We start from the raw sequence: 17,130 nt of genomic DNA, 5'->3' as shown, positions 1-17,130 counted from the left end.
ATGGCTGCTGGAGGGATTGGTCCCAACAATGGTGATCCTACAAAGAATTACCCTGGAGAAATCACTTTCTATGTGTTGGTAACTTGCATTGTCGCTGCCATGGGGGGTTTGATTTTTGGTTACGATATTGGTATCTCAGGTAAGCATATATGCATTCAAGAACCACAATATAATATTGCTATATGTTTCTTTAATTTTCCATAATTAATTCTTCTTTCACCAACGTTCCATGCATGTACGTTGATGTTTTTAATTTGATTCTGTAGGAGCATTTTTAATATTAAATAAATAAAATGAATAAATGTAATAACATAAATGTAAAGATGTGGGAGTAAATATGGGAGATGAGGAGTTAGTGTAAATATTTAATCCCACATTGAAAAGGAGAGAGACTTTTTTATTCTTTTTAATTGTGGTGATTAATGGGCAAAAATGTATTGACTTAGATATTGGGCTAGATACGTGCGCAATGGGGAGGTGAAGAGTGGACTCAGTTTCTCTTTATGTTATTTCTATTACCATTGTATTTGCACCAACAGATTCTAACATATGATAATTTTGTATATAGGTGGTGTGACATCCATGGATCCCTTCTTGCAAAAGTTTTTCCCATCGGTTTATCATAAGGAGGCCTTAGATAAATCAACCAATCAGTACTGTAAATTTGACAGTGTGACACTGACCATGTTTACATCTTCTCTATACTTGGCTGCACTTTTGGCATCGTTTGGTGCATCATGGGTGACCAAGAAGTTGGGTAGGAAAATATCCATGCTCACTGGTGGTTTGGTTTTCTTGGCCGGAGCTATCATCAATGCTGCTGCTCAAAATATTGCTATGCTTATCATTGGTCGAATTTTATTGGGTATTGGTGTAGGCTTTGCTAATCAGGTAAATATAAAATCCCTTAATTATTAGCTTTTCTTGTTTGTTTTTTTCTTTCTCTCTTTTGCTTTTACTGCTTTTAGTTTTAGTCTTTTACATGCAAATTTTAATTTTTATCCTTCCTAAATCATATTACGTAACTGGGACTAGCATTGGGTAATGATCTTTTTAGATATAATAATAAAATAATTAAGCTTTTGTTTGTACCAATTTATTTCTTGTTATTGGTATCTAATATCAGTTTTTTCAATATATTTATATTTTTAATTATCTGGTTTTTATAATCAAAATGTAATAAAAATAATTTTTTTAAGTAATATAATGAAGCCACTAGCTTCGAAAAATAATCACAATCCTAATTCATGGGTTGCCTTAGGGTTACATCATGCATTTATCCTAAATTTATAGGGGAAGTACATAATTCTTAAAATCCTCAATTTATGACTAAAAAAATTATTTTTACATGAAACTTTACTAATTCTATATATTAATTGATAGAATTATTCACAAGCTTATTTTATTTCTTTCAAAATTGAACTAGTATATAAGCTGTACAAATATGTCACTAAATAACTTTAATTTATTCGATTGCATGCAGGCTGTACCACTTTACCTTTCAGAGATGGCTCCATACAAACTTCGAGGTTCTCTCAACGTTATCTTCCAACTATGTATTACAATAGGCATTTTGATAGCCAATGTTGTTAACTACCTCACACCCAAGATCAAAGGTGGCTATGGATGGCGTGTTAGTCTAGGTGGTGCAGCTATTCCTGCCCTCTTCATTGTGATCTCTATTGCATGCAGGCTGTACCACTTTACCTTTCAGAGATGGCTCCATACAAACTTCGAGGTTCTCTCAACGTTATCTTCCAACTATGTATTACAATAGGCATTTTGATAGCCAATGTTGTTAACTACCTCACACCCAAGATCAAAGGTGGCTATGGATGGCGTGTTAGTCTAGGTGGTGCAGCTATTCCTGCCCTCTTCATTGTGATCTCCTCATTTTTCCTCCCCAACACCCCAAACTCAATGCTTGAGAAGAATGAACCCGAAAAAGCCCGAGCAATACTCAAGCGAATTCGTGGTGTTTCTGATAAGGAAATTGAGGCCGAGTTCGAGGATCTTGTGGCAGCAAGTGAAGCCTCCAAAGCTGTTGAACACCCTTGGAGAAACATCCGGAATAGAAAGTATAGGCCTCAATTGATTATGTCCATGGCTATTCCATTTTTCCAGCAATTTACGGGCATCAATGTTATCATGTTCTATGCTCCTCAGCTTTTCAAAACAATTGGGTTTGGGGATAATGCTTCTCTCTTATCCGCACTCATCACTGGTGGAATAAATTGTTTTGCTACATTGGTCTCCATGTATGGTACTGATAAATGGGGTAGAAAATTTCTTTTCCTAGAGGGTGGAATTCAAATGCTCATATTTCAGGTAACACGCATATACAAAGTCTAACTACATTTCTTTTTATGTGTATTCATTTATATTCCTATATCAAAAGTTGCGTCCATAAATTTTTTATATAATGTAAATTACATTGCATATATGTTGTAGGTTTCGGTGACAGTCTTCATTGGATGGAAATTTGGGGTATCAGGTCAAGTGATTGACTTGCCCAAGTGGTACGCTGGCCTTCTTGTGTTCTTCATCTGTGCCTATGTAGCTGCTTTTGCGTGGTCTTGGGGGCCATTAGGATGGTTAGTGCCAAGTGAGATTTTTCCACTAGAGATTCGATCGGCTGCACAGAGTATCACTGTCTGTGTGAACATGCTTTTCACATTCATTGTGGCCCAACTATTCCTTACCATGCTCTGTCACTTGAAGTTTGGCTTGTTCATCCTCTTTGCTTTTTTCGTGGTACTCATGACCCTCTTTGTCTATTTCTTCTTGCCGGAGACCAAGAACATTCCCATTGAGGAAATGACAAGTGTGTGGAAGGAGCATTGGTTTTGGAGGAGATTCATGCCCGAAGATCAACCCCAAGTTTAATGGCCTGTTTGGAAGTTTAAAAAGGGAGGGAGAGTAGAGTAAAGAAAAGGAGAATAATTCAATTACCTTGTTTGGAAGTTTTTTAAGGAATGAGAGGTAGTAGTTTGGAGGGGTTTCAACTACTTCTAACCCCTAATTTTTAATTCCCAAAATTGGAGAGATATGGAAGGATAGATAAATTATTGACCAAATAAATTTTCTAATTTACCCTTTCTAAATTAACAAAATTACAAACCGATTATATAAATAATCTTTGATTATTTAAAAAGAAATTCTTCAATATTTGCATTGATATTTTCTCCAAGAAAGTAACATTTTACCTAGAAACAAGCAGTAATTAACAAAGTTGTTGTTAATAGTACAGAAATCTCAAATTCCTAGAGCTTCTTCAACCTCGCACTCCAATCACCTTCGCCCTATCTCCACCTTTATCTCCCTAAATCTCCACCGTCAACTCTCAACTGATGACACTAGAACCCTCACGATCGAGACCTCCGTTCCATTCACCTCCCACAAATGCAAATCGCCATCGCGCTCTGTCAAGACCAAGCCGTCGGAGCTCCTCTCCTTCTTCCACGACATGCTGAAGATGCGCCGCATGCAAATCACCGTTGACTCGCTCTACAAGGCCAAACTGACTCGCGGGTTTTGCCACCTATATGACGGCCAAGAGGCTTTGAATATCTCTGCGCTTTGGGATTTGCCTAGGATTTTGGTCTGCGGAATAATCACTGTAAGGAATTGTGGATTTTAGGTTAAAATTGAATTTGAGATTTTGACTTTATTGGTTTTGTGTGATTTGGATCAGAAAAGAGAATGTTGATTAAAGGGGTAAATTTGTCTATTTAAATCATTTCCTCTCATTTTTATCCTATTTTTTAAAACATCAAAATATGGTAAATGGCTAATTACTCTCTTCCTCCTTACTAATTTTAAAAACATCCAAACAAGGTGGAGGACAACCATTCCCCTCTACCCTCCTCCCCCCTACTCTCCTCCCCTTTACTCCCCTCTACTCTCCTCCCTCTCTAAACTTCCAAACAAGCCATAAATAAGGCAGGGCTTGGTGTTGTAATCTGAAACTGGGAAGGGAGTGTTATGGCTTCTCTTTCGGAACAAGCTCCACTTCCTTTCTCCCCTGATATTATAGAAGCTATGGTTGCTGCTAGGGCGATTTCATTTGCTCAGGAGCACAGTATTAGACCTTTTATCCTCGAAGGTGATTCGGAAGTGGTGATCAAAACTTTCATGAATGCAGAAGACTCTCTTTCCTCATTTGGTCACATCATCTCTTTGGCTAAGTCCACCTTAGTTACCAACGAGTGTATTTCTTTTTCTCATACTTATAGGGATGGTAATAAGGTTGCTCATAACCTAGCTAGACATGCCAGAGGTTTGTCTGTATGGATGGAGGATACTCCTCCCCACCTTTATTCTGTTCTTTTCGCCGACTCTAGCTAATAATATTAGATGTCTTCCTTCTCAAAAAAACTTAGCAACCTAAAAAAAGACATTTTCACCACATTTGTCCTACCTGTCTGCTTGTTTCCTCAAAATTTAAAAGGTATAAAAATGAATTACAAATAACAATTCCCCCGTGGATTATTTCTACGCTTACCTATTCCTTTTATTCTCATTTGTTTATCTTTTTTTCTCACCACAAAACAATTAAAATGTTTAATGGAAAAGTAGTAAGTATCCAAAAATACGGGTCTTTTAAAATTTTCTTTATTTATTTTTATAGTTGGATTGTTGATGGTGTGAAGAAATAAATTAAGAAAATATAATATTGGTTATTAATTTTTTATAATTATTTCCTTTACTCCAATACATATATAGGACACACTTGGATATATTTAGTGGCCATGAAAAAAAGAATAAACTTGAAATAACGGTATATTCAGGAGCAAATAGGCAAATCAAATTGATAATGTCCGTGGATCATACCACTTGAACCAATAAATTTCGAATTTATTTTTCAAAAGGTTAATTCCTAGTGTGCGTATTGAAAATTAACTTAATTTGTTCAGTGTTTTAGTGATTTGGTATTTTCTAGGGCTGAATCCAGAAATTTTTGTTTGGGACCAAACTATATAATATCAATATATATGCATTTATAAAATTAAGCAGGTCTACATGCTTGTATTTGTATATCTTTGCTTAATTATTAAAGTGTAAGCAAAATATTTCATTGATATAAAGGTCTAAATCAATAATATAACTCAGATTCTTAATTCAATTTCTCTTTTGTACTCCCTAACCAATATCATCTTCTCATATATATATATATATATATAAAATAAAAGTGAATGTAAATTAGACATTTTTATTATTTCTAAAATCTCTCGTAGCTTTGTTTTAGGGATAATATTTTCTTGCTTGAAAGTTCCAATCTCTTTATCTTTTAAAACCAAAACACACACAAATTCTTATATTTATATGACTGTCTAATTGATTTTTCACAACTCAGGACCTATTTGGATTGAGAGGAGAGTGAAGGAGAATAGAGTAGAATTGGCTGAAAATAGACTAATTTTGAGCCAATTTTACTTAATTACTCTACTCTACTCTTCATCAATCCAAACGGATCATTAGAGGCTACAGTTTTCCCTCCCTTTCATGTATAGTTTCATCCACCTGTGTTATTAGTCTATTATCAAAGTACTTTTATAAAGTTTAAATTTACCTAATTTTTACAACAATAAAGAAGAAGAAATTATATTTCAAAACTAATGATGAAATTTACACAAATATTAATTTCATAAACATCAAATCAATCTCATATCCACAACAACTTAGTGACTATTTGGATTCGGCTGAAAAAACCAGCGTGTCTGCATCTAGCATTTTCCTTCTTTTTTTTGTTTTCGATGCACGCGTTTTTGTGTAGAGACAAAGTTACTGTTCACACACAAAAGTACTGTTTCATCACACTGTTCAGCTTTGCACATATTCACGCACTATTCATGAGCACCATAACTTTTTATTTAGAAAAAATATTAAAAATGGGTCTCATGGCACTATTACACATTTAAAATTATTTTACTATAGTGTTTTCAGTTTTCAATTTTCACACATCTATTTAATTATAAATCACGCTATGTTGGCAACGCAGGAATTGGATGCCAATCTTAGTCTTTTATTTTACCCTCTGGCCTTTTCTTAATTTTTTGATACCAATCTCATATTTTTATCGGATCATAATATTGTTTCTAATATAAGAAATTATAATAAAAGTGAATAGGGCAATATATAGCGTGTGTAAATACAACCTGTCAAATTAAAACAAAAAAAAAGACCACATCAATATATAGTAAAATAATCAGGTTCATTATTGTTACAAATGAGAGCCAAAAAGATTGCTATTTTTTTGTGCGAGATAGAAGGGTAGGGTATTTTTGGCCTCACCCTAGACCTATCGCGTCCCTAACTCCTCAATACCCACTACATGAAAAAAAAAAAAAAAAAAAAAATCATTTTGCAACAAAGAGACAATAGCAATAAACATAAATATGTGCGAATATTACTTTTTGTTGCAATAGAGACTTAAAAATACTAATATATTGCATCAATATTTTATTTGTTACAAAAATAACCCTTTCCCTTGTTTCTCGCACACTTTGCCTTTTTCTCTTTCCTATTCTCTCAATCCACCGTTTATTTTACAAAATAAAAATTTGAGAGTGTGGAGCCTAATGACATTGCAATAAATTATAGAACAATATTTTTGTTGCAATAAAGTATTTTTAATAATAATAATAAAATACTTTTTTGCAATAAAATGCTATTGCACACGAAAATTTTGTCACCACAGAGTTTATTGCAATAACGTGCAACGAAATATTTTCGTTAAAATAAGGTTTTATTGCAAAAATTTCGACTTTATTGCAACAAAACAATTTGTTGCAATAGAGTTTTTTTTTTTCTTGTAGTAACCATTTGTGCCCTTTGATCTTTCCCAAAAGAAGGAGATCATAATCTTGAATCCTGATCATATGGTTTGCCCTTGTCTTCATTGCTCTAATGTGCTTTCTCTGCTATTGGGTGAACACAAAATGAAGAGCAATTGGGCTAGACAAGTTGTCAACCCACTCCACCACCAGAGGATAACATAACTGAGGAGGCATTTGGCTTTGAGCTCAGTAGTGAGTCTTTTCAATTCTCCTAGCCTACTTTTATCATGTTGTAGTCTCTCTTTTATTTCTTTCCACATCTTTATATATATATATATATATATATTCTATTTTGTGGTATTTTTTCTCTGATAATGCAAGATTAGAGGTAATGATTATCTGGTTCTCTTCCATGTTGTTGGTTTTGTGTGCTTTGAGTTAGGGTTTTATATGTTAATTTGAGAGAACCATTGCATTACAAAAAGGGTGAGAATCTTTTATTGTTGGGTATTGAATATAATCAGAGTCTAGTAAGAGTATATTTTATGTACAATTCACAAGTGTGTAAGAAATTTTTTTTAGACAGTAGTGGAAACAAAACAAATATAAACATACCTTTAGTCATAATTATTTGAGTGTTCGGAGAAAAAGAAGACTCACTATATGATAGTGTATTTATAAAATGTGTCTTTTAGTCTATGACATTTACCTCACATAATTCATTTTGATGGAGACAAACTCTATATATATACTATATATAGGATGATTCCTTTCTTTCAACTGGATTTTTATGTGGTTCAAAAATACCCTTATTAATGAAGGGTAATTTCATTTAGATATAGGGTCATAAATGTCAAATAAAAAATTTCACTTTGAATTTAAAAAGAGAATTCCCAAAATTTTAAGATTTTTTTCCCTTCAAGTTCAAAAAAAAAAAAAAAAATTACAGTTGTTACTTATCTTTAAAGTTTATCCTTTTTATTTGTTTGAAAAAAAATATTTCTAAATTATAATATATGCAAATTATTAACTTTTGCCCATAAAAATAGGAGATTTGTTCCATAACCCTATTTCTATCAAGGAATTTAAAACTTTTAACTTCAAGATGTTTATTAACCAAATGGGTTATACTGATTGAGAGTTACTTAGAAATTGTTATTCACCATAATGTTATTCACAAATAAAATCCTTAAAATATGAGTTTTCATTTATCACTTAAATGTGGGTGGCATAAATTTTTCTTAAAATCTTACGAAGTGGCTCATCTTATTTTAGAGAATTGTAATACAATGAATAATTTCATTGTGCCTTGACCTTTTGAGCCTAAAGGAGCACAATAGCGACATTTTCCATCAAGTATTATCTTGCAACCTTTTTTGCTTAAAGGTGACATCTTATGTAAAGTATTAATCTTGCAAGCTCATCTCTTTAGATTGCCACAAATGCCTCTCTCTCTCTCTCTCTCTCTCTCTCTCTCTCTCTCTCATGTAGACTAGTTCCATTTTTTTTCCCCTTTTTTAACTATTAGCATTACCACCACCTTATCATAGATGACCATTTTTTTTTTTGGGCCTGAGTGCCATTTACTATTTAGGCAACAAAGATGTGGCATGAAGAGGACAATCATTTGGTCATTTGTAGAATTGTCATTTAAGAGCACTTACAACAGTGGTACTAAATAGTTTTATTACTAAAAATATAGCTATTTAGCCAGAGCACTTACAACAGTGGTACTAAATAGTTTTATTACTAAAAATATAGCTATTTAGCCCCACTAATCACAAAAGTAGAACTGCAGCAGTGGAGGTAAAGCTAAAAAATTTAGCTTCTTAGCTACAATGCACATCTAAAGATAGATGTGCACTGTAGTTCAAAGGCAAAAAAATATATATATATTTTAATTGGTTTCTCTCTCTTCTTTTATTAAATTAAGCTTTTCTCTCTCCTTCTTTCTTTTCTCTTTCTTTTTCACATTCACTCTTTCTTCTTCACTGAACCAAACCCAGCACTTCTCCCTTTCAAATTTTTTTTTTTTTGTTCCTTCCTCCAGCCATTTTTTCTCTATTTTTTCTTTCTACTTCACCTTTCTTCTTCACCAAACCCAGCCCTTCTCTTCTCCACCTTCATTTTTTTTATTTCTTTCTTCCTCCAACTCCTCACCACTCCTTAGCCACTACCCGCCAAGCCGCCAGTGACCCAAGTCCTAAGCCATTGCCGACACAAGTCCCAAGCTGCCGGCAACCCAAGCTTGGTGGTGGTGGGTTGTCCCAAGCCATTACTGTGGGCGATTGTTGTTGGCCGTGGCGGTGGTGTAGGTTTTTTTTGTTGGTTGTCCCTAGGTTTTTTTGTTTGCTGGATTTGTGGGTTTGTTGAATTTTAGTTGTTTTTATGTGTGATTTTGGTTGGTTTTTGAGATGATTTTGTTGCAAATTTGATGGATTTATGTTGTGTTAATGGTGGCTTGTGGACAGTGGAGGTGGTTGTAGGTGGTAATGGAGGTGGCTGGGGTTTTGGGTTTGCATATTGTTCTCCAGAATCTTCAGATGATCGGTTTGTGGTGTTTTTTTTTTTTTTTGGCAATGGGCTGTATTATTTTATTATAGTAGATATATTATTTTATTGTGATGTTTATATTATTTTATTATGTTGAAAGCTAAAATAAATCCACTGCTGCTGGATGTTTTGTAAAATGAATAAGTAAAATAGATAACGTGACTTTTGTGGTGCCAAATAACTAAAAAAATAGCTTCATTGCTGTGGATGCTCTCCGTCATAGGTATATCATTGTGATCGTATCATCTAGACACACCGTATACTCAAAACAGCATGTCAATAGTCAAATCATTTTGTTTTGTCCTTGTCATCTTGAGTATCTGAAAACAGTGTGAATAGGCATTGTTTTGGTCCAATGTTGTCTAGAAGAAGAAATCAACAACATGCCATTTTCTTTACATTCTCTAGGTGGCATAGAAAATGGCATTTGGTTTAGGAAAAAAAAATCTCTAGATGTCATAGAAAACGGCATTTGGTTTAGGAAAAAATAAAGGCTCATAGCTAAATCACTTTTAACACATTTCTAATAAAAAATTCTCCCATATTAATCGATTAGAGGCTGAAATTGGGAATTCAAGACCCACTGAATGCAAGTATAACTTACCAATTAAAAAACAAAGGTCATCAACTATGGAAGAAATGGCATTTTATGTGAATAAATCTAATGATGGAAAAATTTTCAATTGTTTTTTAACAATTGCTAATGTGGTGTGTTTAGATTGATACACTATAAAAATAATGTCACTAATGAACCTATATGAAAATAATGTTGTTTAATCACATATTAAATTTGTTTGTACCTCTTTATATAGATAAGCCTAGAAAAAGGCTTATCAGCTAATTGCTTGCGAAAAGTCCTCTACAACAGAAGAAATAACATTTTCATTGTAAATATTAGAACATGCCATCTAATGATCTCTATTCCATTAAAAACCTTATGACCATATTTATCAATGAGGAAAAGAAGAATAAATACATTACAACTGTTCCGAGGAACAGGATATTACTACAAGATACAATTCATTTTATGAGTTGACTACAACAAATTACGTATACAAGAATGTATTTCTAACCGTTAACATTTTATGTCCAAGCTTATCTTTGACAAGGAACAAATGGTGGAATAAAAACCTAAAAATGTAGACTGATAAAATACAGATGGGATTAACATCACTATGTAAAATACAGGGGATCTCATCTTTGTGTCTGATCAGGTGTGTGGTTGCTTGTGGTAGATGATGATGCTGTCCTGCCATTTAGTATCCCATTATCCATTGGTGGACTTGAACCCCACTTCCCCTCTGATTCTGTTGGCTCTATAACCTTTACAGATCCATCAGTCAACCCAACTGCAAATTGGTTGGGATCCAGTGGATTTGCCGCAACAACAAGAGGGTGCACAGATTGGCTTCTACATTAGAGTACAACACAGATTCTAAGACTCATATAATGATACCAAAAGCATGAAAATTAGTATGAATAACCACTCAATGCATGTCAAGCTTATTGTGAGTTACAAAAAATATTTTTTTTTTTTTTTTTTTTGGCAGTGAGTTGTATTATTTTATTGTAGTAGATATATTATTTTATTGTGATGTTTATATTATTTTATTGTGTTGAAGCTAAAATAGATTCACTGCTGCTGGATGTTTTGTAAAATGAGTAGGTAAAATAGATAAAGTGACTTTTTATGACACCAAATAGCTAAAAAAATAGCTTCATTGCTGTGGATGCTCTCCAACATAGGTATATCGTTGTGATCGTGTCATCTAGACAAGCCATTTACTCAAAACAGCATGTCAATAGTCAAATCATTTTGTTTTGTCCTTGTCATCTTGAGTATCTGAAAATAGTGTGAATAGGCATTGTTTTGGTCCAATGTTGTCTAGAAGAAGAAATCAACGACATGCCATTTTCTTTACATTCTCTAGATAGCATAGAAAATGGCATTTGGTTTAGGAAAAAAAAATCTCTAGATGTCATAGAAAACGACATTTGGTTTAGGAAAAAATAAAGGCTCATAGCGAAATCACTTTTAACACATTCTAATAAAAAATTCTCCCATATTAATTGATTAGAGGCTGAAATTGGGAATTCAAGACCCACTGAATGCAAGTATAACTTTTTTTTGAAAGCAAAGCAACCTGCTGAAAACTTCATTGCCAAATAGAAAAGAGAGTACAACAAATCCATGAAAGAAAAGTACAAGGCACAGAACAAACTACAAACTATCTTTTTGAACAACTTGAGTCAGCCAAGGAGGACAAACTCCTTTCCAAACTTGAGATGATTCCTTTTGCCTTGTATACTGAGCAAGCTCGTGAGCTGCGTTGTTGTATTCTCTTTTCACATGCTTGATTTTCCAGCTAAAAGAAGCAAGCAGACTAAGAATCCCCTGATAAATATGGCCAAGACTGCCACCAATTTCAGCTGCTAAGACACTAGTGACCGTTGTTAGAGCATCAGATTCCAAGATTATTTGGGGGAGCTTTTGCTCTTTGGCAAGAAGGAGACCACATTCCATAGCCAAAGCCTCAACTTCCTCCGCCAAGGAATGACCCTGAAAATATTTGCAGCAAGCAGCAATAATATTACCAGCTGCATCCCTTATAACAACTCCCACACTTGAGTTCTTTTCACTTCCCGAAGTAGCACCATCAACATTGATCTTGAACACACCTGGAGAAGGCGCTAACCACTTTCCTTCTGACCGAGACAAGTTTTGAGAGCAGGCTGTTGAAGCACTTTGGAACTCAAAAATATATTTCTTTGCAAAACCCCAAATAAGATCAGGAATTTGACTTGAGGACTCATACACAATTCTATTTCTATTGTACCAAATAGCCCAAGCAGCCCCAAAGAAAGTCTCCAAGTCACTGGATGTACCAGATTCCAAAATCTCCATTGCTATATCTAAAATATTCATATTTACATTCAACAACACAGTCGGACAGTCCAACCAACATCTCCAAACCCTTTTATCCACTTCACATTTCACAAAGACATGAGAATTCATTTCAGGCTCCATACCACAAGCCTGACAAACATCACAAATATCAACACCTTTTCTTTGCAAATTCACAAAAGTAGGAAGAGCATTCATACACATTCTCCAAGCAAAAATACGAACCTTGGGAGGTATGTTTAAATGCCAGAGCTTTTTTCATAGAGGACTTCTAGAATCACCGGTAGAGCATTCACCTTCCTCCAAAGTATCTACCACCCCAAGAGCAATATAATACGCACTTTTTACGCTGAATTCTCCTTTTCTATTACCCACCCATATAATTTGGTCTTCTAGAAGGCTGTGGCAAAGGGGAATATTTAGAATAGTCCTTGCTTCAAAAGGCAAGAATAGAGATCTCACTACATCACCTTTCCACCTCCTAGTATCTCTATCAATAAGCACCGAGACCCTAGGGTAATCATTAAAAGACTTCGGGGGGGAGATAACTTTGTATGTTGTTGGAGTCGGTAACCATTTATCCTCCCAAATAAGAATCCTCTCACCATTACCAACACGCCATCGGGTGCCTCTTTTTACAACTTCCAACCCATAGAAAATGCTCCTCCAAGAATAAGAAGGGCTGGATCCAAGCTTTGCGTGAAAAACATCACCATGTGGATAATATCTTGCTTTATAAATTTGGGCCACCAGAGAGTTAGGATTCGAAATCAACCGCCCACCTTGCTTAGCTAGCATAGCAAGGTTGAAAGCCTGAAGATTTCTAAACCCCATTCCTCCATTCAACTTGGACTTGCACATTTTCTTCCAGCTAACCCAAGCAATCTTAGATTCTTAACCCTTTTGACCCCACCAAAATTTCCTCATCATTGCTTCCATCTCATCACAAAGACTTTTCGGGATTTGGAAACAGCTCATTGTATATGTTGGAATTGCTTGAGCAACAGCTTTAATAAGGACCTCTCGGCCACCCATTGATAGCATTTTCTCCTTTCACCCTGATAATTTCCTCTCCACCCTCTCTTTAATTTCAGCAAAAATTTCAACTTTAGACTTGCCAATAATTGAGGGTAATCCAAGGTATTTTTTATGGCAAGTGTCTTGCATAGGCCCCAACATATTCAACACTTCACTTCTTCTATCATCCGGGGTATTATTGCTAAAAAAGACTGAAGATTTATCCGCATTAATCTTCTGACCCGAAGCATCTTCATATAATTGGAGAATATTAATAAGATTCTGGCATTCTTGACTATTTGCTCTACAAAATAAAAGATTGTCATCCGCAAAAAACAGATAAGTGATCTTAGGACAGCCTCTACATATAGATACTCCACCGATTCTGTGATTTCTGGCAACATCATTAATAAGAGAGGAAAAACCATTTGCACATAAAAGAAAAATATAAGGCGAAATAGGGTCTCCTTGACGGAGACCCCTCGTAGGAATAATATTACCATAAGCAACCCCATTTACTAGGATAGAGTAGTATACAGAAGTAATATAATGCATGATCAACTCTACCCATTTCTCATAAAAGCCCATTTTTACCATCACTAGTTTCATAAAACCCCACTCCATCCTATTATAAGCTTTACTCATATCCAACTTTATTGCTACAAAACCGTCTTTACCTTCCTTTTTGTGTTCAAGATAATGCATAAGTTCAAAAGCTATAAGCACATTGTCGGTAATAAGCCTCCCAGAAAGGAATGCACTCTGATTTTCAGCTATAATTTGAGGAAGGATCACTTTAAGACGATTGGCTAAAACTTTAGATATGAGTTTATAAACAACATTACAAAGACTAATAGGTCTAAAATCTATCATCTTTGTGGGGTTTTTTATTTTTGGCACCAAAGTGATGTTTGTTTTGTTAATATCAGCCATAGACATATTAGAGTTAAGAACATTTAAAATCATGCATATGACATCATTACCAACAATACCCCAATAATTTTGAAAAAAGATAGTAGACATACCATCTAGTCCTAGAGCTTTTGTTGGATGCATCTGTTTTAGCGCTATCTCAATTTCCTCCCTAGTGAATTCCTTAATAAGGGACTGATTCATTTCCTTCGTGACTTTTGTTGGAATAGCATCAAGAACTTCCGAAATACAAGTTGGGAAGGCAGACGAATATAAATTTTTGAAATACGATACTGCCACCTCCGCAATACCATCAATCGAGTCATGCCAATTCTTTTCTTTATCTATGATACAGCTAATAGTATTTTTCCTCCTCCTAAAATCTGAAGCCTTAGTGTGGAAATATTTCATATTTCGATCCCCAAGGCCTAACCAATGCACCTTAGATCTTTGCTGTCAGTTAATTTCTTCACTTTCCAATAATTCATTAATCTCCTTTCTTAATATATTGATTTCACCACCCAAGCTGCCATTTCTATCTTTGCAAACCAAAGTATTGAGAGTCTCCCTTTTCTCCCAAATTTTCTTTGGAATTTGCCCAAATACCACTTTGTTCCATCTCGATAGGTTATCAGCACAACATCTCAATCTAGCAGCTATTCCCATAGGAGAATTTAAATCTTGGCTGCCATCCTAAACCCCTTGGATGATGTCTTTGCATTCTGCCCTTTTTGTCCACATAGCTTCAAATTGAAATCTACGTTTAATGGGATACTTTTGAGCCACAGTAGCATCAGTTAAAAGCAAAGCGCAGTGGTCAGATGTGGATTCCACCAAATGATGCACTTTAACATCTTTATAATGATCCACCCAATCAGGAGTAGCCAAAGCATGATCTAATCTCAATAACATTCTGCTTTCACCCTCTTGCATATTACACCGAGTAAACTCAGGACCAACAAACCCAAGATCCTTGAATCTACACTGATGAATAACTTCTCTAAAATCATCCATCTGTTTTTGGGATCTTTGCACACCACCTAACTTCTCTTTCACCGATACTGTTTCATTAAAATCACCAAAGCATAACTAGGGCAGATGGTACTTTCGGCTAAGGCTTCTCAATAAATCCCATGATTCTTTTCTACGATAAGTTTCAGGATTTCCATAAAACTTGGTAATACGCCACTTAAAACCTGAATCAGGGCCAGTCACCACTGCATCAACAAAATTCCTATAATAGCTTTGGATTTCTACCTTTACATCCCTACACCATAACATAGCTAATCCCCCACTCCTCCCAACACAAGGAACAATTAAACCATTCAACATACCAATTTTAAATTTCACATTTTCCATCTGATACTTCTTCATTTTTGTCTTCGACAGGAAGACAATTTTGGGCTTCCAACATTGCACAAGCTCGCGCAACACTCAAACTGACTGGGGGTTCCCAAGCCCCCAGCAATTCCAACCTAAAGCAATCATTGATCTAGGCGGTGCTGCTCAGCAGTCACCACCGTTTCAACAAAGAAATTTTCACCCCCTTCCTGTTCCCCAACACATAATTGTTTCTGGACATTTTCATCAGACATAAATAACATATCATTATAAGTCTTTCTCTTATTGCTTACCTCCATGGCTTTTCCAAACTTCACCACCTCTTGGGCTTTCCTTTTATCTCTTGCTATTTTTTTAATCCTTCCTTTAGCTCCTTGGGTGATCACTCGGTCTGGACAATGAGGTTGTGCCTGGACAATGGGCTTTAATCCTTCATTTTCATTTAAATCTGGCCCATTCTTCTTTTCCCCTCTTAAATCTTTTGTCTCTTTTATCTTTATTGGGCTTAAATTTCCAGCCCCACTCAAATCCGGCCCAAATTCCTTACTAACTACGTGTTGACCCACTTCAGTCCCATTCCATTCAGTCCTGACTGAATTAGTTCTATCTCCACTCAGCCCTTCACGTGCATTCTGCTCCTTCTCACTGTTCGAAGCTTTTGGCAACCTCTCTTCCCACCTGACCAGCTCACCATGTTTCCTGTGATTGGACATGACAGGATTCATCACAAAGTCCAATTGATCTGCCTCCATCATGCTTACCGAACCCTTAGCTGGCTCAACTCCTCCGTCAACCACCAACACTGAAGAACTTCGGCCACCTACCCCATTCTCTGTTCTATCTTCATCGTCCACCACCATAGAAGCCGAACCTCCTTTCTCGGTCACGGATTGCTCCTTTAGCTTTTCCTTTTCTCCTCTAACTTTCAAAACTCCACCAGCTTTCATCCATTCACCATATTGCCTTCCTGATGATTGCTCCAATAAACTTGCTTGACAATGTTTTTCATCATGCCCAAGTATTCCACATCTATAACAGAAAGTAGGTAACCTCTCATACCTGAAATCAACCCAAAATCTTCCACCTTCATCATTCTTCACATACCCCCTTTTACGAAGAGGTTTATCAATCTGCACCTCAACTCTTATTCTTAAAAACTTAGCTTAATATGCTTGCATAGCTCTCTTATCAACCTCTAATATTCTTCCAATCTTATTGCCAATATCTCTTCCAATATCTTCAGTCATATTCTCAAATGGAAAACCCCAAATCTGTACCCAAAAAGGAGAATGGGAGAAACTAATGTTTTTTGATGTCAAACCTTTCCTCCATCGACAGAGAAGGAGAAGGTTATTGTCAAAATTCCAAGGACCACTTTTTTCAACCCACTCTAACTAACATCTTGACCCAAACTTAAATTGCAAAATGTTATTCCCCACTTCCACAATTCTCAAATCAGAACCCATCTTCCATGCTGCCTTTAGGGTGTTCTTTAAAGCCCTAAGATTTTGATGACAGTCTGAAAGTAGACGCCCAAATAAGCTCAGAGAGCATTCTTCAAAAATTCTAGAACTGATACTATTAGCAATAACAATATCCTCCTCTTCTTCTTTTGTGAGCTTC

The 17,130-nt window shown here is 35.4% G+C and overlaps 2 protein-coding genes across 2 annotated transcripts; one reads left to right on the top strand and one right to left on the bottom strand.

The window, feature by feature from the left end:
• Positions 1-2,886, top strand: LOC112040564 (sugar carrier protein C). Its single transcript, XM_065766332.1, has 4 exons — positions 1-139; positions 569-891; positions 1,693-2,328; positions 2,452-2,886. The coding sequence occupies exons 1-4, from the start codon at positions 1-3 to the stop codon at positions 2,884-2,886; spliced, it is 1,533 nt and encodes a 510-aa protein (XP_065622404.1).
• A 7,640-nt stretch (positions 2,887-10,526) lies between these two features.
• On the bottom strand, positions 10,527-12,441 carry LOC136064505 (uncharacterized). Its single transcript, XM_065766331.1, has 2 exons — positions 11,642-12,441; positions 10,527-10,743 (listed from the first exon to the last, which is right to left on the bottom strand). The coding sequence occupies exons 1-2, from the start codon at positions 12,439-12,441 to the stop codon at positions 10,527-10,529; spliced, it is 1,017 nt and encodes a 338-aa protein (XP_065622403.1).
• Positions 12,442-17,130: the final 4,689 nt, after the last annotated feature.

The sequence above is a fragment of the Quercus suber genome, unplaced genomic scaffold, assembly GCF_002906115.3.
Source record: "Quercus suber isolate HL8 unplaced genomic scaffold, Cork oak 2.0 scaffold_699, whole genome shotgun sequence".
NCBI lineage: Eukaryota > Viridiplantae > Streptophyta > Magnoliopsida > Fagales > Fagaceae > Quercus > Quercus suber.
Note: the sequence above shows the minus strand (reverse complement) of the source record. Positions and strands in the feature narration are given on the sequence as shown.